The sequence below is a fragment of the Jaculus jaculus genome, chromosome 1 (assembly GCF_020740685.1).
Source record: "Jaculus jaculus isolate mJacJac1 chromosome 1, mJacJac1.mat.Y.cur, whole genome shotgun sequence".
Classification (NCBI taxonomy): Eukaryota; Metazoa; Chordata; class Mammalia; order Rodentia; family Dipodidae; genus Jaculus; species Jaculus jaculus.
In genome coordinates this window covers 178452336-178477531 of record NC_059102.1, presented here as the reverse complement: position 1 = coordinate 178477531, position 25196 = coordinate 178452336, and the positions used below count along the sequence as shown (strand labels likewise).

At 47.6% G+C, this 25196-nt stretch overlaps 1 protein-coding gene across 11 annotated transcripts; it reads left to right on the top strand.

Annotated features, from left to right (window-relative positions):
- The first annotated feature begins 130 nt into the window (after window positions 1–130).
- On the top strand, window positions 131–25083 carry Nr1h3 (nuclear receptor subfamily 1 group H member 3). 11 transcript variants are annotated; one of them, XM_045139980.1, is made up of 10 exons: window positions 131–149; window positions 9354–9433; window positions 10850–11044; window positions 12637–12903; window positions 13140–13348; window positions 13451–13630; window positions 13792–13891; window positions 23172–23285; window positions 23504–23598; window positions 23800–25083. In XM_045139980.1, the coding sequence occupies exons 2-10, from the start codon at window positions 9391–9393 to the stop codon at window positions 23944–23946; spliced, it is 1350 nt and encodes a 449-aa protein (XP_044995915.1). In that variant the 5' UTR covers window positions 131–149; window positions 9354–9390; the 3' UTR covers window positions 23947–25083. The 11 variants fall into 11 exon arrangements, with proteins under 11 accessions (XP_044995915.1, XP_044995912.1, XP_044995900.1 ...); XM_045139977.1 differs by lacking the exon at window positions 131–149 and adding an exon at window positions 8053–8100; XM_045139965.1 differs by lacking the exon at window positions 131–149 and adding an exon at window positions 8126–8210.
- The last annotated feature ends 113 nt before the right edge of the window (window positions 25084–25196 follow it).

The following is a 25196-nucleotide window of genomic DNA, read 5'->3' as shown; positions in this document are numbered from 1 at the left end:
GGAAGTACGCTTTCTGGCTAAGGACCGGGCAGGGACGGAGGGAGAAGGTGGGCGGTCTCGCGGAGGAGTTTCTTGATCGGGCTGTGATGGGAGAGCGTGTGAATGTAGTGCGACCTCGCGCGGCAGAAAGGGCTTGAAGACCTCGTTGGGTAAAGAGGGCCCGAGGTCGGGTTTGCCTCTTCGGTACCAAGGTGGCGCCGGCCGTGGGCGGGCCCTTAGCCGGAGAGCGCGCGCGCCCCCTCTGGCAAGGGTGCTTCTGGGCCTGAGCCAGTGCAGAAGTGGAGCGAGAGGTGGAGAAATACGTTCAGTGTTTCTCCACGCCCCTGCCTTCTGGGTGGAGTTTGAGCCTTGGCTTTGGCTCCGGCTCCCCGGGAGTGGTCTTGTTGGGGGATGTAGGGCACGGCGTGTAAACAGCCCTTTGGACTCCCTGTGTCTTTGAGGTTGGTGCAGTCTAGTCGGCTGTGATGTCTAAACAAGCCTTCAATAGTCCTGTCACTTCTCTTTTCTAGCCCTTTCCCTGTGCTTCCTCCAGTCCACTTCTAAGTTTCAGTTAGACTGTAGACGTCATGCTTCTTCCCAAAGGACTTGGGTTGCACAGGATGTTCACACTTAAAGACCTAAAGCATGGAATCCCTAGAGGAGAGGAGGAATTGTAGGCCATTGGAATGATATTTGGGGACACGCAAATCACAGTGGGAGAGGTGGAGTTTCCACAGACACTGAGAACACCTTGGCATTGGCCTGTAGGATGTAGGGGCAATCAGTCTGGCCTCGGTTTTGTGCCTCCAAGCCTTGGGATGACACACAGTTGGCAGGAGGTCAGGTCTTAGGCCACTGGGATGCTCTGATGCAGATCTTCCTCATAGAAGAAAATATATACACCTCAGATCATCTTGCAAACAAAACTGATCAGAACTGTTCTTTTCCTAGGACTCCAGATATAATTATATACTTCATGGTCTAAACCTTGCTTTCAAACTGTCAGGAAGTGAGTAGACAGAGACGGCTGGGAAGCCAACCAGAAGCTCATCATGGATTACACGAACGCTTAGCCCTCTTTCCTCCAGAAGTGTCCACACATATGAACAAGCACAGTAGAATTGTGCATATAATCCCAAGAGGTTCACAAAGATCCTCCACAGCTTTATTTATTTATTTGAGAGAGAGAGAGAGAGGGAGGGAGAGAGAGGGAGGGAGGGAGGGAGGGAGGGAGGGAGGGAGAAAATGAGCACGCCAGGGCTTCCAGCCACTGTAAACAAACTCCAGATGCGTGCGTCCCCTTGTGCAGCTGGTTAATGTGGGTCCTGGGGAATTGAAACAGGGTCCTTTGGCTTTGCAGGCAAATACCTTAACCGCTAAGCCATCCTATCAGCCCCTCCATCTAGGTAACAAATCTAGGGAAAGGAAGTGACTTGCTTAAACTGGCACAGTTTAGATAAGTTGTGTTTTTTTTTTTTAATTTTTATTAGCATTTTCCATGATTATAAAAAAATCCCATGGTAATTCCCTCCCCCCCCCACTTTCCCCTTTGAAATTCCATTCTCCATCATATTACCTCCCCATCACAATCATTGTACTTACATATATACAATATCAACCTTTTAAGTACCCTCCTCCCTTCCTTTCTCTTCCCTTTATAGTTTTTTTTTTAATTTATTTGAGAGCGATAGACACAGAGAGAAAGACAGATAGAGGGAGAGAGAGAATGGGCGCGCCAGGGCTTCCAGCCTCTGCAAACGAACTCCAGACGCGTGCGCCCCCTTGTGCATCTGGCTAACATGGGACCTGGGGAACCGAGCCTCGAACCGGGGTCCTTAGGCTTCACAGGCAAGCGCTTAACCGCTAAGCCATCTCTCCAGCCCTATAGTTTTTTTTTTATTTAGTGCAATGGTTATTCTTTTTGCAAACTAGCCAGACCATTGTATTTTCATAATGTAGATCTTTAGCTCACCAAATTTTAGCAACTAGAACAAAAAAAAAAACCCTTCAAATTCATGTCTTGTTTTCTTACTACTTGCTCAAGTATGTTTGTGTGTTTAAGTATCCCATGGATTGGTGAAACAAACGTTATTTCAATTTTTGTTGTTGTTGTTTGTTTTTCAAGGTAGGGTTTCACTCTAAGCCTAGGCTGACCTGGAATTCACTATGTAGTCTCAGGGTGGCCTCAAACTCATGGTGATCCTCCTACCACTGCCTTCTGAGTACTGGGATTAAATGTCTGCACCACCACACCCAGGCAAGTCTTGATTTTTTTTTTTTAAATGTGAGTGTAATAGACAGCTTTAGGTTAGGTGAGATGAACTTCTAGACCAGGCATAGTTATGGAGGGATTTTTATTGAAGCTTACAGATCCAGGGGAAGTTCTATATTGACAGAAGAAGTTGGACCCTCTTGAAGGACTAAGGAGAGAAAGAGGGGAACCAAGCCAAAAACCACACAGCACACTTCAGGAACTCCTGGTGGAACTAGGCACTTTGTGTATCTTTAGATTGGAATTTTAAACCCACCACCACAACTTAGGGTTGCACCCTAAGATCCGCCCAGTGACACTGCCTCCAGCCAGGTGGCTGCAGATGAAAACTACAAACTAATAAAACACTGAATAGATTGGGGGCCATCTATTCAAACTATCAAAGTGAGAGAAGGGTTTTGTTTGTTTGTTTGTTTTTTGTTTTTTTCGAGGTAGGCTCTCACTGTAGCCCAGGCTGACCTGGAATTCACTTTGTAGTCTCAGGGTGGCCTTGAGTTCATGGTGATCCTCCTACCTCTGCCTCCCAAGTGCTGGGATTAAAGATGTGTGCCACCACACCCAATGAGATTTTAAAAAAATATTTATTTGTCAGAAAAAGAAAAAGAATGGGCATGCCAGGGCTTCCAGCCACTGCAAATGAACTCCAGACACATGTGCCCCCTTGTGCATCTGGCTAACATGGGTCCTGGGGAATCCAACCTGGGTCCTTTGGCTTTTTAACTGCTAAGCATCCCTCCAGCCCAGGTTTTTTTTTTTTTTTATGTGAGAGAGAGAGATAATTGGCATGCCAGAGCCCTCAGCCACTGCAATTGAATGTCAGATGCATGTGCCACCTTGTGTGCATGCATGACCTTGCACATGCGTTACCTTGTGTGTCTAACAAGCTGAAAATATCCAATTTGAGTGCAGATAAAGCTGAAGCTCAAAATAAAACTAAAACAAACAAACCCAGTTCACTCCATTATACAAGCATCCCTTCTGAGATGGGAAAAATGGTTAACTCACCTGGGTTTGAGTTTGCTTCTGCCAATGCAGTGTCAAGCAATGGTTCCCATACTTGACCTCACATTCAGGCTCTGATTTATTTTGTTTGAGCTAGGCCCATCAATCCATATATCTATCCATGATGTATATGTCTTTTTTTTCCCCGTTGTACTTAGGAACCAAGATGTAAGGAACATAAAATTACCTGGGAGCAGTTGTTGGCCATCAGAAACACCTTGAAGAGACCACCAATAGGTTTTGGTCTTTCCCATGTTTTCCACCCTCTTCATTTTGTGAGGGGCTCCTACATCTCTCCTGTAACCTGTAGAGGAAACTGTGGCAGCAGAATACTGATAGTGCTACCTCCTCCTCAGGAAAGCAGGCTGACTATCTCTCTAGCTTAGGGGAGTTGGCATCTTGACCTGCTTGTTCATAAGCTGCCTCTAGCTTGGGTCAGAGGACTCTAGCTGAAACTTAGACCTGGGACATCTCTGACTGCTGCTAGGCTGGAGTTTGGGCAGAGTAGGGAACTGGATCCTTGATGTGGATGCTGGGACAAAACAGTCACAATGTCCCAGTGGCTGGTGTCCATGCTTTCTACTTTCCTAGGACAGGAGGGCCTTGTGAAAATCAGGGAAGAAATGACACAAGATTTTTGAATTCTTAGTGAGATTAGAACTCCAGACCAAGTCTTTATCCATATAACAAAGAATTGAAAAACATAAACACAAAGGTAAATTAATAGATTTATTTTTTATATTTCATTTATTTGAGAGAGAGACACAGGTGGGGGAGAGAGAGAGATAGGCGTGTCAGGGCCTCCAGCTACTGCAAGTGAACTCCAGATGCATGTGCCCCATATGCATCTTGGTTATGTGGGTCCTGGAGAATCAAACCGGGATCCTTTGGCTTTATAGGCAAACACCTTAACCGATAAACCATCTCTCCAGCCCTATTTTTATTTTTATTTTTTTGAGGCAGGGTTTCACTCTAGCCCAGGCCAACCTGGAATTCCCTATGTAGTCTCAGGCTGGTCTTGAACTTGTGGTGATTCTCCTACCTCTGCCTCCCAAGTGCTGGGATTAAAGGCATGTACCACCATGCTGGACTATTTTTTATTTTTTCTTAATTTTATTTATTTATTTGAGAGAGAAAATGGGTATGCCAGGGCCTTCAGCTGCTGCAAATAAACTCCACTTGCATGTTCTACCTGTGCATCTAGCTTACATGGGTCCTTGAATCGAACCTGGATCCTTTGGCTTTCCGGGCAAGCACCTTAACTGCTAAACCAGCCCTAAAGATTTATTTTAAAGATTTTTTGTTGTTTATTTTTATTTATTTATTTGAGAGCAACAGAGAAAGAGAGAGAGAAAATGGGTGCACCAGGGCCTCCAGCCACTGAAAATGAATTCCAGATACATGTACCACTTTGTACATCTGGTTTATGTGGGTCCTGGGGAATTGGGCCTCGAACTGGGGTCCTTAGGCTTCACAGGCAAATGCTTAACCACTAAGCCATCTCTCCAGCCCCCTAAATATTTATTTTAAGGAATAAGAGGAGAAAGGAGGCTGGAGAAATGGCTTAGCAGTTAAGGCTCTTGCCTGTAAAACTTAGGGACCCATGTTTGACTCTCCAGATCCCATGTAAACCAGATGCACAAAGGTGAGGCAAGTACAAGGTTGAACCTGGCCACTAGGTGATGCAAGCATCTGGAGTTTGATTGCAGTGGCTGAGGACCTGGCATACCCATACTCTCACTCTTTCTCTCTTAAATAAATATAATAAATATTTTTTAAGAGGCATTTAAAGCTGGGCATGGTGGTGCACAGCTTTAATCCCAGCATTCAGGAGGCTGAGGTGGGAGGATCCCTGCAAGTTTGAGACCACCTTGAGACTACACAGTGAATTATTCCAGGCCAGCCTGAGCTAGAGTGAGACTCTGCCTTGAAAAACAGAAAGAAAAAAAAAAAAAAGAATTTAGTTGGGATGTGTCTCATTGTCAGGTTTAGGTGCACAGCAGAGATCTAGATTAGTTGGTGGGCACACTGAAAAGCTGTGCAGGCTTAGAACAACAGGTCCACTAACATGGGAGGGGGTGGAAACTCAGAGCTTTTCAAGGTCAAGGAACATGGCTTTGAGTGGTCATTTTCTAGTCTGGCCCACACAGGTTGGCATCTATGTTCTCCTTGGGCCCCTATCCCTAACTGATTACCTATAAAAAACAAAACAAACAAACAAAAAAAAACCTCCTTTATTCCTGTACTCTTAGAAACACGTGAGAGAGGCTGGAGAAATGATTTAGCAGTTGAGGCACTTGCCCGGGAAGCCTAAGGACCCAGGTTCAATTCCCCAGGACCCACGGAAGCCAGATGCACAAGGTGGCACATGCATCTGGAGTTTATTTGCAGTGGCTGGAGGCCCTGGTATACCCATTCTCTATCTGCCTCTTCTCTCTCTCTCTCTGCCTCTTAATCTTTCTCTTTCAGATATATAAAATCAATTTATTTTTAAAAAGAAGAAGAAGAAAAATACATATGCGGAATGAGAACCTTGGGCTGGTGACTCAGAAGTGCCCATACCAGGGTGGGGCCTTGTGAGGGGATGACCTTGTGATGAGAGAGGATCAGAGCACAAGCTGGAGGCAGAAGTTTGAGACGGAGGCTGTCCGAGGGGCTTTTCTGAATGGGAAAAATGAATACATGTGCAGATTTTGCAACACCCCCTCAGCCTGCTGGCTTCTCACACGTGCTCCCAGTCCCTGTCTGTTCCCCTGTCTAACCCTGTGCTTCCTCCCATCTTTCACCAAACCTCTTCTACTTCAGCTTTCCTGTTCCTCTCCCACCCTGTTCCTTCTGTCCTGCCCCCTCATCCATGTCCACTTTTCCCCTGTTCCTTCTGTTCTCCTCTTCCTTGGTGCCCCCTTCATCTGTTTTGGTCCCTCTGGCTGCTTGCCCTGGTCCCTGTCCTGTGCTTTAATGTGGGCCCATGGGAACTGGAGTTCACAGAAAAACAGGAAGAGCCTATGAACAGGAAACTGGGAGTGGGGCAGAGAGTGAATGGCCCACAGTAACCTTAGCTCCGGACTCCCACGTGTGAACTGAAACATCCGCTGTGTTGGGTACCTCTCTCCATGTCCCCCTCCAGCCCTGGCGTCTGTCCTAGCACATCACTAGTCCATCAAACCTGAGAATGTTCCCAAACTGGACACAGAAGAAAAAAATCATGGGGACTGGAGGGCAAGGGGTGGGGGAGAACATCCAGATTTTCTTGTGCAAGGCCCTCAAGTGAGCATCAAGCTCTGTCAAATGAAGTTACTTACTTGGAGCTGCTCCAAGGACCCAAAGAGAGAGTGGAGAGTTTGAAATGAATTTGGAAACAAAGATTTGGAGGGTTAACAATGTATAGGTACAAGGTGATGGGAAGACCCATAAGCTGAAGGGACTGGGAGGGGAATGATAACCCCTGTCTATTCCTGAACATTTACATGTGACACACAGTGTGCTGATATGATATGTTTCATACTCACTTACCTTTCCTATTTTAAAGATAGGGAGCCAGCACACACCTTTAATCCCAGCATTCTGGAAGCAGAGGTAGGAGGATCACTGTGAGTTCAAGGCCACCCTGAGACTACATAGTGAATTCTAGGTCAGCCTGGCCTACAGGGAGACTCTACCTTGAAAAACCAAAACAAAAGAATAAAGATAGGAGGCAGGGGGTTTGGGCTTAGCAGTTAAGCGCTTTCCTGTGAAACCTAAGGACCCCAGTTTGAGGCTTGATCCCCCAGGACCCACATAAACCAGATGCACAAGGGCCCGCATGCATCTGGAGTTTGTTTACCGTGGCTGGAGGCCCTGTCGGGCCCATTCTCTCTCTCTCTCTAACTGCCTCTTTCTTTCTCTGTCTGTCGCTCTCAAATAAGTAAAAATAATAATTTTAGAAAAAGATAGGAGGCAGGGCGTTGTAGTGCATTCCTTTAATCCCACCACTCAGGAGGCAGAGGTAGGAGGATGGTCATGAGTTCAAGACCACCCTGAGACTACATAGTGAATTCCAGATCAGCCTGGGCTACAGTGAGACCCTTACCTTGAAAAAAACAAACGAAAAGATAGGGAGAGGTTCAGAGACATTAACTTTTTAGTCAAGATCACGTAATTGGACTGGGGGCATAGTTCAGTGGTGGAGTGCTTGCTTAGCACAGGTGATACCCTGAGTTGTACCCCCAAGCACTTACGAGCTATCACACAAGTAGTGAGAGGGAGGACTAGGGCTTGAACTCAGAATCTGAGTAGTACAGAGCCCAAACGCCAAATCATCATGCTGAGCTGCAATTGACACAGCTAACAGGTATAGGATAGATCATATTTTTGTTTGTGTATTTATTTAACAAACACTACCTACTCAGCTGCCCTCCTAAAGCCGAGCTCTGATTGATGCCTGATGCACTCAACATGATGTCTCTTTCGGGACCGGTTCTCATAGCTCAGGCAGGAAGTCCGTGGTCCTGCCAGCACTTCAGACAGGACTGTTCCCCAGATGAAGCAACCTGTATGCCTCCCAGGATCCGCACTGGGTTGACTCCTGAGTTGCTTCCACCTGCTCCCCTCAGCCCTGTCCCAGGCTCAAAGCCCACTGCCCCCCCCCCCCGCCCTCTTTTCCCAGCTTGTTTGCTCTGACTCCCTGGAAGGCCCAGCCACCTGCCTGTCTTCCCCCTTGGAGTTCCACCAGCTTGGCCCCGTCCGGGGACCAGTGGGGAGAGTTTGGCGCCTTCCCAGAGGCAGGGGAGGAGGGAGGCTGGGAACGCAGGCTGCGGCTCGGCTGGGTGTCGCAATTCTGGGCAGTGCTGGGACCTTTGCTCCAGGAGGTGTCTATGGGGGAGGGGGGCTGCGGGAGAAGGCTGACTTCGGAGGCTGACGGGATTAGGGTGGGGGTTGCCTGGGAAGCAGCCCTCCTTTGAGAGCAAAGAGCCTGGGGGTGAGGAGAGGAAGGGAAGAGATGGAACTGGGCTGCTCTGTAGGGGAAACGCGACAGTCTTGGTAAAGGGTAGAGGACCTGCTGGCGCCTGGCAGCGGGGCGGCCGGCGGGGAGGAGGGAGCCCGGTGGGGAAGCTAGCCTGTGGGCGGGGACCAAGGAGTCCGGGGCTCGGCCAGAAGGCGCGGCGGCCCTGACCGCTGACAGTGCCTCCCTCGGACTCTTCCTACCTCGCCACTTCGGGCGGGATCCCGTGGCCCGCTCCGGGTGCTGGCTGGCAGCTCTGGCCTCAGGGCAGGGGATTGCACCACCCTCCTCTCCCAGCAAGGGGGCTCCAGAGACTGCACAGCCAGGAATTCTGGTAGCCTGGGGCTTTTGGTGGGTCTGAAGCTCAGCAGGGGCCTGTGCTCCGTGCTTGTGTCCGGAGTGCGGTGGGTCAGGTGGGATGGCAGGACCTCCTAAGGAGGAAGAAGCGAGGAATGATAAGTGATGGCAGCTCCAGGCAGGGATATAGCTGTATTTGGGCCTAGAGAGGTTCTCAGAAAGTCCTGCATCGGGGCGACTCTTGGAATAAGAAGTTTGTTCTGTTCTTGGACCTCAGAAATTGGTAGGAAGGAGATTCTCTAATAGCCAGGCTCGTGGAGTGAGCCTGCATCCAGTCTCCTGGTCCAGCCAATTTTGATCTCCCAGTGCTAGAGCAAGGGAAGGGCTCTCACAGAGGCTGAGTGGAGGAGAGAAGGAAATGGTGGCTGAGAGTTCAGTCAGAGTTGGAAGGCAGAGAAATCAGGATTCGCCTGTTGGCTCTATCATTACCTAATGCCTTTGTGGCCGTAGGCAATTTCCTTAATCTCGCTGAACTTCAGCTTTCTTTATCTGTAAAATGGGTTGAGCAGTCTTGAGAGGTGTAGCTCAGTGGCAGAGCTTTGCCTAGCATTTGTGAAGTCCTAGGTTCAATCCCCAGAATTGAGGTGGGAGGAAAAGACTAGTCCTAACCTCACAGGAATATGAGGGAGGCTCACAAAGCCGGCATAACATAGGCTAATTTATGGGAAGTAAACAGCAGATAACAATATAAAAAACCAATAAGAGGAGAAAAAGGGAGCTGAGCCCAGTTCTGGAAGAGTGTAACTGGGGTCATTCCTGCAGGACAGTACCTTGGTAATGTCCAAGGCTTCAGGAAGAGATGTCCTTGTGGCTGGAGGCCCCCGCACCTGATGTTTCTCCTGGTAAGATGCTTTATTTCAGCCCTCTCCCCTGAACCCAGGTCTCCAGCTCTTCTCTTCCCTCAGGAATCAGCCTTCCCTCACCGCCCCCCCCCCCCCGTAGGGTCTCACTCTAGCCCAGGTTAATCTATAATTCACTATGGAGTCTCAGGGTTTAAACGCTTGGTGAGTATCCTACCGCTGCCTCCCAAGTAGTGGATTAAATGTGTACATCAACATGCCCAGCAGCCTTCCTTTTCTGTCTTTTTGTTTTGATTTTTGAGATAGGGTCTCACTTTAGCCCAGGCTGACCTGAAATTCACTATGTTCTCTCACGGTGGCCTTGAACTCACGGTGATCCTCCCACCTCTGCCTCCCGAGTGCGAGTGCTAGGATTAAAGGGGTGCACCACCATGCCTGGCTCTTTTTTGTCTTTATTTTTATTTTTACTTGGTTTTTCAAGGTAGGGACTCACTCTAGTCCAGGCTGACCTGGAATTCACTATGTAGTCTCAGGTAGCCTCAAACTCACGGTGATCCTCCTACCTCTGCCTCCTGAGTGCTGGGATTAAAGATGTGTGCCACCATGCCTGGCTCCTTTTTGGATTTTAACCACCTGCATCCAGCTCCCCTTCAAATCACTATTGTTGAACTATTGTTGGTTTTGCTTGTTTTCTGCCCAGACCACTTCTGCTCTGGTTCTGGTGTTTCATTGGTACAAGCTCCTGCCCAGTCCTCAATCTGGGCTTGCTGCTGGGAAGAGCTGACATGTCTCATGTTTACCCAGCTCTAGCTTTAAGAGTTGTGTCTTCTCTATGACATACCCTCCAATCCCCACAAGGGGACAAAGGTTAACATCTTCATTTAAGGTGCTGTTGTATTGCAGCTTACCAGTCCTAGATCCCACAAAATCCCGAAGCCCCAAAGCATGAGCTGAGCTGGGACTTGGTTGTCTTTTTATTTTTTTTTAATTTTGTTTATTTTTATTTGTTTATTTGAGAGCGACAGAAAGAGAAAGAGGCAGATATAGAGAGGAAATGGGCGCACCAGGGCCTCTAGCCACTGCAAACGAACTCAGACATGTGTGCCCCCTTGTGCATCTGGCTAATGTGGGTCCTGGGGAATTGAGCCTCGAACCGGGGTCCTTAGGCTTCACAGGCAAGCACTTAACCACTAAGTCATCTCTCCAGCCCCCCCCCCCCTTTTTGAGGTAGGGTCTTGCTCTAGCCCAGGCTGACGGGGAAATTCACTATGTATTCTCAGGCTGGGCTCAAACTCACAGCAATCCTCCTACCTCAGCCTGGATTAAAAGAGTGAGCCACCACGCCTGGCTTTTGGTTGCCTTTTAAGGACAGATAAATTTGCAGTTTCCCAGCCAGGATGTTTGAGGATGGAGTCTGGATGAAACTGGAGACATACCCTCCCTCATTCCTGTCTTTAGGTTCAGACTCTGCAGCAGAGTTGTGGGAGCCAGATGCCCAAGATGCAAGAAGTGAGGCCCAAGGAAACAGAAGCTTCATCCTCAGGGAGAAGAATAGGATGCCCCAATCAAATGGGCATGCTTTGGGGATGGGGCTGGAGGCAACAGAGCCCTCAGCCCTGCTTTCCAGTGCAGAGGCCCTTCCAGAGCCCACAGGTAAGGACCTTTAATTTGGGTTCCTTTATCCTATAATGACACCATTATGTCCAATGACTTTTTGGTCATCTAGACCTCAGTGTGAATTTTGTTTCTACCTTAGACCTTTCTGAGCCTCAATTTCCTTGCTTGTGAATTTATTTATTTATTTAAAAATTTTTTGTTAACTTTTTATTTATTTTATTTGAAAGAGACAGAGAGAGAAAGAGGCAGATAGAGAGAGGATGGGCGCGCCAGGGCCTCCAGCCACTGCAAATGAACTCCAGATGCATGCGCCCCCTTATGCATCTGGCTAACATGGGTCCTAGGGAATTGAGCCTCGAACCAGGGTCCTTAGGCTCCACAGGCAAGTGCTTAACCACTAAACCATTTCTCCAGCCCTGCTTGTGAATTTAAATCAATCATTATAGACGTCTTAAGGATCAATGCAGATAAAGAAAGGGTTTATAGGGCTGGAGAGATGGCTTTGTGGTTAAGACATCTGCCTGCAAAGCCAAAGGACCTCAGTTCGATGCACAAGGGGTGCATGTGTCTGGAGTTCGTTTGCAGTGGCTGGAGGCCCTGATGCTCCTTAACCTCTAAGCCATTTCTCCAGCCCCTGGGCTACATTTTTTTGTTTGTTTGTTTGAGGTAGGGTCTTGCTCTAGCCCAGGCTGATCTAGAATTCACTATGTAGACTTAGGCTGGCCTCAAACTAACAATCCTTCTACCTCTACCTCCAAAGTGCTGGGTTTAAAGGCATGCACTACCACGCCCAACTGGGTTACATTTTTAAAAAGTTTTTTTAATGTTTATTTTTATTTATGTATTTATTTGAGAGAGAGAAATAAGTAGGTAGAGAGAGAGAGTGAGAGAATGGGTGCACCAGGGTCTCCAGCCACTGCAAATGAATTCCCCATGTATGTGCCCCCTTGTGCATCTGGCTAACATGAGTCCTGGGGAATCGAACCTGGGTCCTTAGCAAGTGCCTTAACTGTTAAGCCATCTCTCCAGCCCTGGGAGAAAAAAGTTGTAGTTATTTACTTGAAAACAGAGATAGACGGAGAGAGACAGACAGAAACAGACAGAAACAAGCATGGTGGTGCACGCCTTTAATTCCAGCACTCAGAAGCAGAGGTAGAAGGAATGCTGTGAGTTAAAGGATAGCCTAGCACTACAGAGTGAATTTCAGGTCAGCTTGGGCTAGAGCAAGAGCCTATCTCAAAAAGCCAAAGAGAGTGGGGCGGGGTGGGGGGGGGAATGGGTGTGCCAAGGCCTCTAGTCACTGCAAATGAACTCCAGATGCATGCGCAGATTTGTCCATCTGGCTTTTGGGTACTGGGGAATTGATTAAGCTTTGTAGCCAAGTGTCTTAACCACTGAGCAATCTCTCCAGGCCCCTTCTTTCTTTCTTTCTTTTTAAAATATTATTTATTTATTTGCAAAGAGAGAGAGAGAGAGAAAATGGTGGGCTACATTTTGAGACCCTAGCGAGCAGAGGAGAGGAAAAAAGGAGAGGAGACAGAGAGAAAATATGAGGGGAGTGACAGTCACTAAGTGCCCAGGGCAGTGACCAAGGCTGAGAGGACATTAAGGCTTGTTTCTGTATCTAGAGCTTCGTCCACAGAAGCGGAAAAAGGGGCCAGCCCCTAAAATGCTGGGGAACGAGATCTGCAGTGTGTGTGGAGACAAGGCCTCTGGCTTCCACTACAACGTGCTGAGCTGTGAGGGCTGCAAGGGATTCTTCCGCCGTAGTGTCATCAAGGGAGCACGATACGTCTGCCATAGCGGTGGCCACTGCCCCATGGACACCTACATGCGTCGCAAGTGCCAAGAGTGTCGGCTTCGGAAATGCCGCCAGGCAGGCATGCGAGAGGAGTGTGAGTGTCTGGGCTGGAGTGGGAGATTGCTGATGGGAAAGAGACCCTCCCCCCCGCACCCCGAGTGTGCTACTTGGACTTCCTGTCTAGCTCCAGAGTGTGAATTGAAATCTCTTCTTTGCTTTTACCCTGCAAGCCCTCTGGTTTTTGGAGCTTTATAGCCTCCCCACTAGTCTATCCTTGCTCCTTGTCACCCCCTTTTTCTCATCTCTCCTCACCCCTGGCACTGTCCTTAGGTGTCTTGTCAGAAGAACAAATACGCTTGAAGAAACTGAAGCGGCAAGAAGAGGAACAGGCTCAGGCCACATCGGTGTCCCTGAGGGCGTCTTCACCTCCCCAAATCCTGCCACAGCTCAGCCCGGAGCAACTGGGCATGATTGAGAAGCTGGTTGCTGCCCAGCAACAGTGTAACAGGCGCTCCTTTTCTGACCGGCTGCGTGTCACGGTACTTGACAGGCCCGGGGAGAGGTGGCTGTCCCTGGAGCACCGGTTGGCATCTTGGTGCCTGACGATGGTTTACCTTTTCCCTTCTTGCCTGCCTGAGTAGCCTTGGCCCATAACACCAGATCCCCAGAGCCGGGAGGCCCGTCAGCAACGCTTTGCCCACTTTACTGAGCTGGCCATCGTGTCCGTGCAAGAGATCGTTGACTTTGCCAAACAGCTTCCTGGCTTCCTGCAGCTCAGTCGGGAGGATCAGATTGCCTTGCTGAAGACCTCTGCAATTGAGGTGGCTGGAAAGGGCATGGGATGAAGGGAGAATGAGAGTGACATTTTCTGTTGGGGAGCCTCCAGACATCTAGCTGAGAAGTAAGGGAGGGAATCACCCTTGGCTTCAGGGGTCATGTTCCAAGAGCAGCCCCATCATCCCTGTTTGCTACTTGTGTGCAGGTGATGCTTCTGGAGACATCGCGGAGGTACAATCCGGGGACCGAGAGCATCACCTTCCTCAAGGATTTCAGTTATAACCGGGAAGACTTTGCCAAAGCAGGTGAGAACAGAGATGGCCAGTTGACTGGGTTGGGTGGACAGGGGCTTTGTGCCATGGAGCCCATTGTGATTACAGAGCCAGGTCTGGTACTTGTAAGGGAAGAATATGCTTGTTTTTGAACATCATCTCTTAACTGCTCCAAATAGACCCCCATTCTCTAGTGCATTAGGCCAATTGTTTTCAAACTATATTTTAAGTAACTGGAGTGAGTTATGCAAGCATCAACTTGGAGGAGACTGGGCAAGGCAGAGGAATGGCCTTCATCTTTGCTTTTGCTAAATAAGAAGTTCCATTTAAGGCCGGGTGTGGTGGCGCACGCCTTTAATCCCAGCATTCGGGAGGCAGAGGTAGGAGGATCACCGAGAGTTCGAGGCCACCCTGAGACTACATAGTGACTTCCAGGTCAGCCTGAGCCAGAGTGAGACCCTGCTTTGAAAAACAAACAAACAAACAAAAAAACCAAAGAAGTTCCATTTAAATCTGCATTCTAATCTTAGCTCTCAGGAGGCAGAGGCAGGAGGATTGCTGTGAGTTCCAGGCCAGCCTGGGACTACAGAGTGAGTTCTAGGTCAGCTTGGGCTAGAGTGAAACCCTACCTCGAGAAACAAAAACAATAAAAAACTGCATTCCATATTTTACTTCTGGATAACTTTGGAAAATACAAGCTAGGCGTGGTAACGCACACCTTTAATCCCAGTACTGGGGAGGAAGAGGTAGGAGGATTGCCATGAGTTCAAGGCTGTCCTGAGATTACATAGTGAATTCCAGGACAGTCTGGACTAGAGCAAGACCCTACCTCAAAAATAAATAAATACAAAGCAAATACACACACACATATAAAATTTGTGTATGCTTGTGTGTGTGTGTGCACATGTGTGTGTGCACGTGTGTAAGTGTGTAATGTGTTGGATGCTCTTAAGGATCATACAGGCTCACTGTCCCCTACTCTTCTGTCACTCATTCTGATGAGCCTTGGAAACAGACCTGAAACATATCAACATGCCAGATGGGGCAGTTAATGGACGGAAGTATGAGTATGCATGTTTGTGTGGGTGGATGTGGGTAGATATGTGTGCACATGCATGTAGAGACCAGAGTTCAATACCAGGTGCCTTCTATCACTCTCCACCTATTTTCTTGAGACAGGTTCTCTCACTGAGCCCAGAACTCATTCATTTAGGGGCAAGAGCCTTAACTCCTGAGCCATCTCCCAGCCCTCACCCATTCATTGAGATCAGCTAGCCAAGAAGACACCAGTGATTCTCCTACCTCTCCTTCCCCAGTGCTGAGAGTACCAGCACCCACCACCATACCCAGCTTATTTATTTATAATAGAGAGAATGGGCATACCAGGACCACCAGCCACTGCAAACAAATTCCAGATGCATGCACCACCTTGTGCATCTGGCTTACGTGGGTCCTGGGGAGTCAAACTTGGGTCCTCTGGCTTTGAAGGCAAGGATCTTAACTACTAAGCCACCTCTCCAGCCCCCCATATCCAGCTTTTTTGTTTTGTTTTTTGTTTTTAATTTTTTTTTGTTCATTTTTTATTTATTTATTTGAGAGCGACAGACACAGAGAGAAAGACAGATAGAGGGAGAGAGAGAGAATGGGCGCGCCAGGGCCTCCAGCCACTGCAAACGAACTCCAGACGTGTGCGCCCGCTTGTGCATCTGGCTAACGTGGGACGTGGGGAACGGAGCCTCGAACCGGGGTCCTTAGGCTTCACAGGCAAGCGCTTAACTGCTAAGCCATCTCTCCAGCCCTTGTTTTGTTTTTTTGAGGTAGGGTTTCACTGTAGCCCAGGCTGACCTGGAATTCACTCTGTATTCTCAGGGTGGCCTCAAACTTATAGTGATCCTCCTTCCTCTCTACCGCCAAGTACTGAGATTTAAAGGCATGCACCACCACGCCCAGCTATACCAGCTTTTAAAAAAAAATTTAATTTTTAAAAAAATTTATTTATTTATTTGAGAGAGGGAATGGGTATGCCAGGGCCTTCAGCCATTGCAAACAAACTCCAGATGCATGCGCCTCCTTGTGCATCTGGCTTATGTGGGTCCTGGGGAATCAAACAGGGGTCCTTTAGCTTTGCAAGCAAATGCCTTAACTGCTAAGCCATCACTCCAGCCCCTATAACCAGCTTTTAAAAAAATATTTTATTTATTTATTTACTTGAGAAAGATATATATAGAGAGGCTTATTTTAAAATGTGTCTCAAGCTGGATATGATGGCACATGCCTTTAATCCCAGTACTCGGGAAACAGAGGTAGGAGGATCACTATGAGTTCGAGGCCACCTGAGATTCCATAGTGAATTCCAGGTCAGCCTGGGCTATAGTGAGACCCTACCTTGATAAAAATAAAAGAGAGAGAGAGAGAGAGAGAGAGAGAGAGAGAGAGAGAGAGAGAGAGAGAAAAGAAATGTGGGTCTCAGGATTTCAACTCAAGTCTTCATGCTTCTTGCAAGTACTTAATCCACTGAGCCATTTTTCCAACCCCAGGAGCAAAGATTCCCATCCTCATCTTGTATCTGGAGTATGTTCTCTAACATGGCTGCACTGGTCTGTTGCTTGCTTGGGTTTCTTTTCAGGTATTGGTGATGTTTGTTGGGGGAAGATCAGGGCTGGGAAAGGATGAAAGGCTAAAGGGGCTTTGGAAGGACTGGAACTGAGGCTGAACAGGAGACTGGGTAGTTTAGCAGCTGAGGAAGCAGGCTGTGATTCCTTTTCAGGACTGAGAGAGCCTGGGTTCAGGCCAGAGTTCATAAAGCTTTCCCTGGCTTCTATTGACTCAGGCCAGCTCACATGCCTTTTAGCCCAACACAGGCCTTCCAGTGAGCTTTCTAGGAAGTCTGCCTTTAACTAGAGGGCAGGGCAAGGAACTCTTGGCCCCTGGTACCTTTCTTTGTTGCCTCGTGTGTTGTCTAAATGTTTAAGTATCTAAAAGGTGATTTTATTACTTTATCCAGCTTTAAAACTCGGTCCTGTCCCCCTTCTGTACCAAACACTTTTCCCCAAATGGGTGCTGGGTGCTATCCTAGACCTACTTAACTTTTGCCACTCATTGCTGAACTTTTCCCAGTTCCAATGTCTCTGTTCCTTCAGCATTTGTGAACTTGAGCTATCTGAATCTGCACCTGTTTATAAGATTTTATTGAGGGAATTACCATGGGATCTTTTTTATAATCATGGAAAATGCTAATAAAAATTAATATATATATATATGCAAACAAAAAAGATTTTATTAAGTAGGTGTTTTTTTGGGGGGGGTGTTTCAAGGTAGGGTCTTACTCTAGTTTAGGCTGACGTGGACCTCACTCTGTAGTCCCAGGCTGGCCTTGAACTCATAGCGATCCTCCCACCTCTGCCTCCTAGGATTAAAGGCATGCACCACCACACCTGGCTCATGTTTTTCAGTTCTCATTTGATTGTTGAGATCTAAGGAAAAAGAACAAGGGAGCTTTTTTCTGTTTGTGTTTGTCTATTTTGTTTTTTTTTTCCTCGTAAAAGTGTGTGTGTGTGTGTGTGTGTGTGTGTGCGTGCGCCGTGTGCACTCACCAGGGTTTCCTGCTGCTGTAAATGAATGCCAGTCCAGCTTCACATGGGTGATTGGGTAATTGAACCCAAGCTGGTAGGCTTTGCAAGCAAGTTCCTTTAATTAATGAACCATCTCCTCAGCCTCTGGCTTTTCCCCCCCTTGTCTCCCAAGGGCTCTGCTTTGTCAGGTCTCCTTCCCTCTCCACACTCACTAAATGTGCTGCACAAAGTGGATGACTAATGAAGTGAACCCATCTTACTTGAGGTGTTTCTCAGTGAGTATTAGCAAACCCTCAGGGGAGCATAACTCAGTTCTAGAACATTCTTTATATCTTTGTGCAAAGCGGTTTTGGGGTACATTTTGGGCTTAAAATTTCTTGAAGAAGTGCTTTATAAAATTGGGCTTGCCTATTGAATTGCTCAGCATACAACAGTTGATAAACATCAGGGTGAAAGTACAGGAAGTGACTAATCAAGAAACCTCAAATGGAACAGTACAACAAATGGTTGCTAAAAGAAGCTAAGAAAGTCTAGAAAGCTGTGGGATGAGCTTTTGACAATGTCTGTGGAAGAAATATTCTAGAGGTGCCTAGGCTTCAGGTCACTGTTTGTTGCATGCTAGTTGACTTCTCTGCAGGAAGAGTGATCTATTGAGAAAAAAAAATTTCTGAGGTAGGGTCTTGTTCTAGCCCTGGCTGACATGGAGTTCACTATGTAGTCTTAGGCTGGCCTTGAACTCATAGCAATCCTCCTACTTCTGCCTCCTGTGTGCTGGGATTAAAAGGCATGGACCACCATGCCTGGCCTGAAATTTTATTTTGTTTATTTATATTTTGAATATATATGTATTAAATATTTGACTTTTCTTTATCTATTTGAGAGAGAGAGAGAAATAGGCAGAGGAAAGAGAGAGAGAGAGAGAATGAGTGCATCAGGGCCTCCAACCACTGCAAACAAACTCCAGATGTGTGAGCCCCCTTGTGCATCTGGCTAACGTGGGTCCTGGGGAATCGAACCTGGGTCCTTTCGTTTTGCAGACAAGTAACTTAACCACTAAGCCATCTCTCCAGCCCTTGAAGATATTTTTTAAATACTTATTTTTATTTATTTACTTATTAGAGACAGAGAGAGAGAGAGAGAGAGAGAGAGAGAGAGAGAGAATGGGTGCGCCAGGGCCTCTAGCCACTGCAAACAAACTGTAGATGCATGTGCCCCCTCGTGCATTCAGCTTACATGGGTCCTGGGGAATTGAACCTGGGTCCTTTGGTTTTGTAGACAAGTACCTTAGCCACTAAGCTATCTCTCCATCCCTTGGACATATATTTTAAATACTTATATTTTTATTTTTTTGGTTTTTTGAGGTAGGGTCTCACTCTAGCCCAGGCTGACGTGGCATCCACTATGTAGTCTCAGGGTGGCCTTGAACTCATGGTGATTCTCCTACCTCTGCCTCCCGAGTGCTGGGATTAAAGGTGTGTGCCATCACACCCAGCTTTTAAATAGTTATTTTTATTTATTTACTTATTAGAGAGAGAGAGAGAGAATGGGCATGCTAGGGCCTCTAGCCACTGCAGACGAACTCCAGATGCATGTGCTACCTTGTGCATCTGGCTTACATGGGACCTGGAGAATTGAACCTGGATCTTTATGCTTCACAGGCAAGTGCCTTAACTGCTAAGCCATCTTTCCATCCTGTTTTGAATATTTTTATTTATTTAGTTGCAAGCAGAGAGAGATAGAGACACACAGAAAAAATGAGTGCACCAGGGCCTCCAGCCACTGCAGATGAACTCCAAATATATCTGCCACTATGCATCTGGCTTTATGTGGGTATTGGGGAAGCAACTTAACCTCTGAGCCCTCTCTCCAACCCCTGTACTTTTATTTATTTTTGTTGTTGTTGTTTTGTTTTACGAGGTAGGGTCTCACTCTAGCTCAGGCTGACCTGGAATTCACTATGTAGTCTCAGGGTGGCCTCGGACTCCCGGTGATCCTCCTACCTCTGCCTCCCGAGTACTAGGATTAAAGGCGTGCACCGCCATGCCCGGCTTTAATTTTTATTTTAATGGGAAGTGGAAACATGAAGATCAGGAAGGAGTTCAGTGCCATCCTGGGCTATATGATGAGTTTGAGGCCAGCGTGGGCTGCACAAGACCCTGTCTCAAAAAAATGAAAACAAACCGGGTTTGGTGGTACATGCCCTCAATTCCAGCTATGAGTTCAAGGCCACCCTGAGACTACATAGTGAATTCCAGTTCAGCCTAAGCTAGAGTGAGACCTCTTGAACCCCTCTCCAAAAATAAACAAGCCCTGAGGACATTGCTCAGGGTTAAAGGCTCTTAAAGGCTCTTGTTTGCTTGCAGGTTCAATTCTTCAGCTACCCACATATAGCCACACAGGAATTCGATTACAGTGACAAGAGACCCTGGCACACTGCACATGTGTGCATATGTGTAAATAAATAATAAATCATTTTAAAAGGTGGGCTGGGGCCAGGCATGGTGGTGCATCCCTTTAATCCCAGCACTCAGGAGGCAGAGGTAGAAGGATCACTGTGAGTTCAAGGCCACCCTGAGACTACAGAGTGAATTGCAGATCAGCCTGAGCTAGACTGAGACCCTACCTTGAAAAATAATAGCAACGGGCTGGAGAGATGGTTTAGTGGTTAAAGCGCAGGTCTGCAAAGCCAAAGGACTCAGGTTCAATTCTCTAGGGCCCACGTAAGTCAGAAGCACAAGGTGGCCAAGGTGGCTCATGCATCTGGAGTTTGTTTGTGGTGGCTGGAGACCCTGGTGTACCCATTCTCCCTCTATCTGCCTCTTTCTCTCTATCACCCAAATAAAAATTTTAAAAATTGCAACAACAAAAAAAAGTGGGCTAGGGAGATCACTCAGTTGGTAAAGTGCTTGTCTTGCAAGCATGAGAAGGACCTGAGTTTGATCCCCAGAACCTATGTAAAGAAAGCCACATGTGGTGGTGTGTGCTTGTAATCCCAGTGCTGGAGAGGCAGAATCAGGCCAGTCAGTCTAGCCTACTTGGTGAGCTCCAAGCTAATAAGAAATCTTGTCTAAGAAAAGGATAGCACCTGAGTAACAATATCCAAGGCTTTCCTCTGGCCTCCACACAGAAGTACACACAAGAATATACATACACATGCACCCACACCCACACAAGCACACACAAATCCAGATGCACACACATACCAGAAATCCACCCAAACTAACAAACAAAACCAAGGAACTGTGGTTGCAGCTTAGTTGATAGAGAGCTTGCCTCTCATAAATGAGGCCTTGGGTTTGATTCCCAGAAAGCACCCCATGAAAACAGTTGTGATGGTACACACTTGTAATTATAGGATTCAGGAGGTGAAAGCAGAAGGATCAGAAGTTCAAGATCAGCCTTGGCTACATGAGAGACTTTGAGGCCAGCCTCTGCTACATGAGACTTTTATATATATATATATATATATATATATATATATATATATATATATATATATATAAAGTTGTTTTGTTTTTGTTTTTGTCAGGTTTGGTGGTGCACACCTTTAATTCCAGCACTCAGGAGGCTGAGGTAGGAGGATCACTGTGAGTTTGAGGTCACCCTGAGACTACACAGTGAATTCCAGGTCAGCCTGGGCTAAAGAGAGACTCTGTCTCTAACACTACAACAACAATCAAAAAAAGAAACCAGGGCTGGGGAGATGGCTTAGCCATTAAGACACTTGCTTGAGAAGACTAAGAACTCATGTTTAAATCTCCAGGTCCTATGTAAGCCAGATGTACAGTGACAAAAGTGCACAATGTCGCACATGCACACAAGGGGGTGCACATGTATGGAGTTCTTTGCAGTGGCTGAAGTCCCTAGCATGCCCATTCTCTTTCTCTCTGCCTCTTTCTCTCTCAAGTAAAATAAAGATCACTGTCCAAAAACACTTTTTGCTTGTGTTTTATTTGAAAAAGAGGCAGCCATATATACATATCTATAGGGGGGGGGAGGGAGGGAGAGAGAGAATATGAATATGGACATGCCAGGGCCTTCAGCCACCTGCAAACGAACTCCAGATGCATGTACCACTTTGTGCACCTGGCTAACACAGGACCTGGGGAATCAAATCTAGGTCCTTTGGCTTTGCAGGCAAATGCCTTAACCTCTAAGCCACTTCTCCAGCCCCTTGTTTGTTTTTTGGAGGTCGAGTCTCAGGCTAGCCTTGAATTTACAGTGATCCTCATACTTCTGCCTTCCAAGTGCTGGGATTAAAGGTATGCGCCACCATACATGACTCTGTTTTTTAATTTAACAATCATAGATGCCACACGTACCATTTATTATTCTAAGGACTTTATGAGGTAGATATTATTATTATATCAATATCACAGGTGAGAAAACTGAGGTTAAATAACTTATTCCAGGTCACACAGCCTAATACATTGTAGATTCAGGAGTCAAATGTTGGCAGTCTGGCACCAGAGTCCACGCCTCAGTCACATTGCTGTATTCTCCTCAGGATGGGATATACAAAATGTATCTCTAGTATTCAGATGAGTTAAGCCGCTTGCCAACACAAAGGTGGGGATTCTTTTTATACAGAGGAGATACCCCAGTCTGGGGAGTTGGCTTAGTGGTTAAAGGCACTTCCTTGCAAAGCCAGATGCACAGAATGGCACTTGGATCTGGAGTTCATTTGTGGTGGCAAGAGGCCCTGGTGTGCCCATATTTCTCTCTTCCCTCCCCCCCACCGCTTGCAAATAAATAAAAATAAAAAAGAGAGAAACTCTACTTCTAGAAATATGGAACCTTTAAGAATCCTAATAAGCCAGGCATGGTGGCACATGCCTTTAATCCCAGCACTTGGGATTCAGAGGTAGGAGGATCGTTGTGAGTTCAAGGCCACCCTAAGGGGCTAGAGAGAGACCTTGCCTCAAAAAAAAAAAAAGGGCTGGAGAGATGGTCTAGAGTTAAGGCACATGCCTGCGAAGCCTAAGGACCCAGGTTCAATTCTCCAGGTCCCACATAAGCAAGATGCACATGGTTACGCATACATCTGGAGTTCATGTCCAGTGACTAGAGGCCCTGACATGCCCATTCTCCCTATCTCTCCCTCTCTTCCACTCTGTCTCTAGTAAACAAATAAAATAAAAATCTTAAAAAAAGAATCCTAGCCAGCCATGGTGGCACACGCCTTTAATCCTAGCACTCAGGAGGTAGAGGTAGGAGGATTGCCATGAGTTTGAGGCCACCCTGAGACTCTATAGTGAATTCCAGGTCAGCCTTGGCTAGTGAGACCCTACCTTGAAACCCCCCCCCAAAAAAGAATCTTAATAAGAATAGCATTATTGTTATTTATTTGCAAGCAGAGAGAGAGAGAGAAATAGAAGAGAGGCAGAAAGAATGGGTATGCCAGGGCCTATAGCTACTGCAAACGAACTCCAGACTCATGTGCTCCCCTTGTGCATCTGGCATACGTGGGTCCTGGGGAATCAAACCTGGGTCCTTTGGCTTCGCAGGCAAACACCTTAACAGCTAAGCCATCTCTCCAGCCCCAAAACAGCTTTACTAGATAGGTTCAGCTGCGACTCCCATTTCACAGAGGAGCCTTCGGGAGGTTAAGAAACTTGCTGTTGGCCAGCAGAATCCTGGAAAGCTCTTAGTTAGTTCCTAGTAGTTCCCCCAAGTTGAGGATTTGGAGGAAGTTCTCGCTGCTCCTGCCACAATCCTCAGCCTCCCTTCTTCTGCCCCAGGGCTCCAGGTGGAGTTTATCAACCCCATTTTTGAGTTCTCCAGAGCCATGAATGAGCTGCACCTCAACGATGCCGAGTTTGCTTTGCTCATTGCCATCAGCATCTTCTCTGCAGGTGTGGAGGAAGGGCAAGAGGGAAACTGAGTAAGAGACTTGCACCCAGGGGGGCTGCAGTCCCCACAAAGCAGGACTCATAGATGTGGAGGTCCTTGCTATGTTATTTGGGTATGGGAGAAGTTGGGTGGGACAAGTCCCTATTTGGGGGTTGTGATTTGGTGTATAGAACTAAGACCCTGGCCAGACCTGCTCCTCAACTCTGTTGGTGACCTATAGACCGGCCCAACGTGCAGGACCAGCTCCAAGTAGAGAGGCTGCAACACACATATGTGGAGGCCCTGCATGCCTATGTCTCCATCCACCACCCCCACGTGAGTCTCCCCGCCCCACCCCACCCCATCCTTTTTTCTTCTGCTCCTTGGGCCCATTTTTCTGAAACACCCACTTTTGCTTCAAGAACCTTCTTGCTTACATTTAGCATGGACAGTTCTTTACTTCTCTCACAACTTCCCTGTCCCCATACGTCTTCCCCGAGGAAAAGCAAAAAAACCTTTTTCCTTTCCCTTTTTCAGGATCGACTGATGTTCCCACGGATGCTAATGAAACTGGTGAGCCTCCGGACATTGAGCAGCGTACACTCAGAGCAAGTGTTCGCACTGCGCTTGCAGGACAAAAAGCTTCCCCCACTGCTCTCAGAGATCTGGGATGTGCATGAATGACTGTTTCCCACCAAGTCTTCTGTGGTTTGGCCTACCTGGCTGAGGCCTCCAAGACACGGAGCAGACTGACAGGGCAAACATTCCTGGGAGCTGGGTGAAGAGATTCTTACGTGGCATTAAAGGAGAGTCAAAGGGTTGGGAGTTTTGTGGATGCTGGGCAGTGGGGTGGGGCACTCAAGCTGTGCACCATCTGAAGACCATATGGACCCAACCAAATGGAAGAACCTGGGGGCCACTTTGCGCAGTGTTCTCCAGGGCTCTGCCCATCCTGCCTTCACCACTTCCTGGTTTTTGCTACACAGGGCCCCAAAAGAAATTCTCCACTGTCAGTCTGTGGGTTGACCATAAATATCCCCGGGCTGCTTCACTGATAGATCTGGCACTTGAAACAGGAAGATCAAGATGAATATAGAACGAGAGAAACCAATTTCTGGGTTGGGGTAGGGGTGCAGCAGTGGAGGAAGCCTGCGTCCTTTAAGATCCGCCTCCAGACTCCGAGGCAAGGGGCAAATCACAAGAGTCAGCGTTCTTTTTCTAGCCTCACTGGATAAGAGAAATGAGTAGGTTTCCCCTCTAACGATACAGGCGGGAGCGGGGTGGCCTTTTTGTGGGGAGGAATATCGAGCTTCAGAACCAACAGCAGGGTTCTTTACTGTGTTTTTAAGGCCTTACTTTTTTTTCCCACTGGGAATTGTAAAAGACTCAGGGTCAAAAAAAAAAAAAAGACCCCGGGTCAAATAGTCCTTCCCTGCGTTCCGAGGGGTCCCTGGATCCTGCCCTGCGCTTTTGAGGGCTGAGAAAGACAGGACTACGTTTCCCAGCGGGCACAGCGGCACCGACCACGCCCCCTTCCTCGGTGCGCACCGGTGTAGGTGACAGCGGCGGCGCTTTCCAGCATGCAGGCCCCCCCATCCAGAATTGGTAGGCTCCGCCGCCGGCGGACTAGCGGGCTTTCCAGCCCTGGCGGCTGGACACTTCCAAGCCACGCACGGAGGGGGGCATTGAGGTGAGGCGTGGAGAAACGGTCAGAAAATCTCAGCGGCAGGTTACCATGAACAGCTACTTTGAGATTGATAACATTTGGTCGCAATGGGCTCCATGATTCTGCCGAATTAAAGTTTATTTGAGCAACCTAAACGTAAGGTATTCCTTTGGGTCCTCCCCCCTGGCACTGTCAGGCACTGGGCTGGCCCAGAGCTTTCCCATCCCGTCCCCTCCCTCCCACACGGATAGGTGTGTGCGTAAAGCCG

Coding starts and splice junctions, on each gene's coding strand:
- Nr1h3 (XM_045139980.1), top strand. CDS start 9,391: ATGTCCTTGTGGCTGGAGGCCCCCGCACCTGATGTTTCTCCTG. Junction 13,631..13,791: donor TGAAGACCTCTGCAATTGAG/GTGGCTGGAAAG, acceptor ACTTGTGTGCAG/GTGATGCTTCTGGAGACATC. Junction 13,892..23,171: donor GGAAGACTTTGCCAAAGCAG/GTGAGAACAGAG, acceptor CTTCTGCCCCAG/GGCTCCAGGTGGAGTTTATC.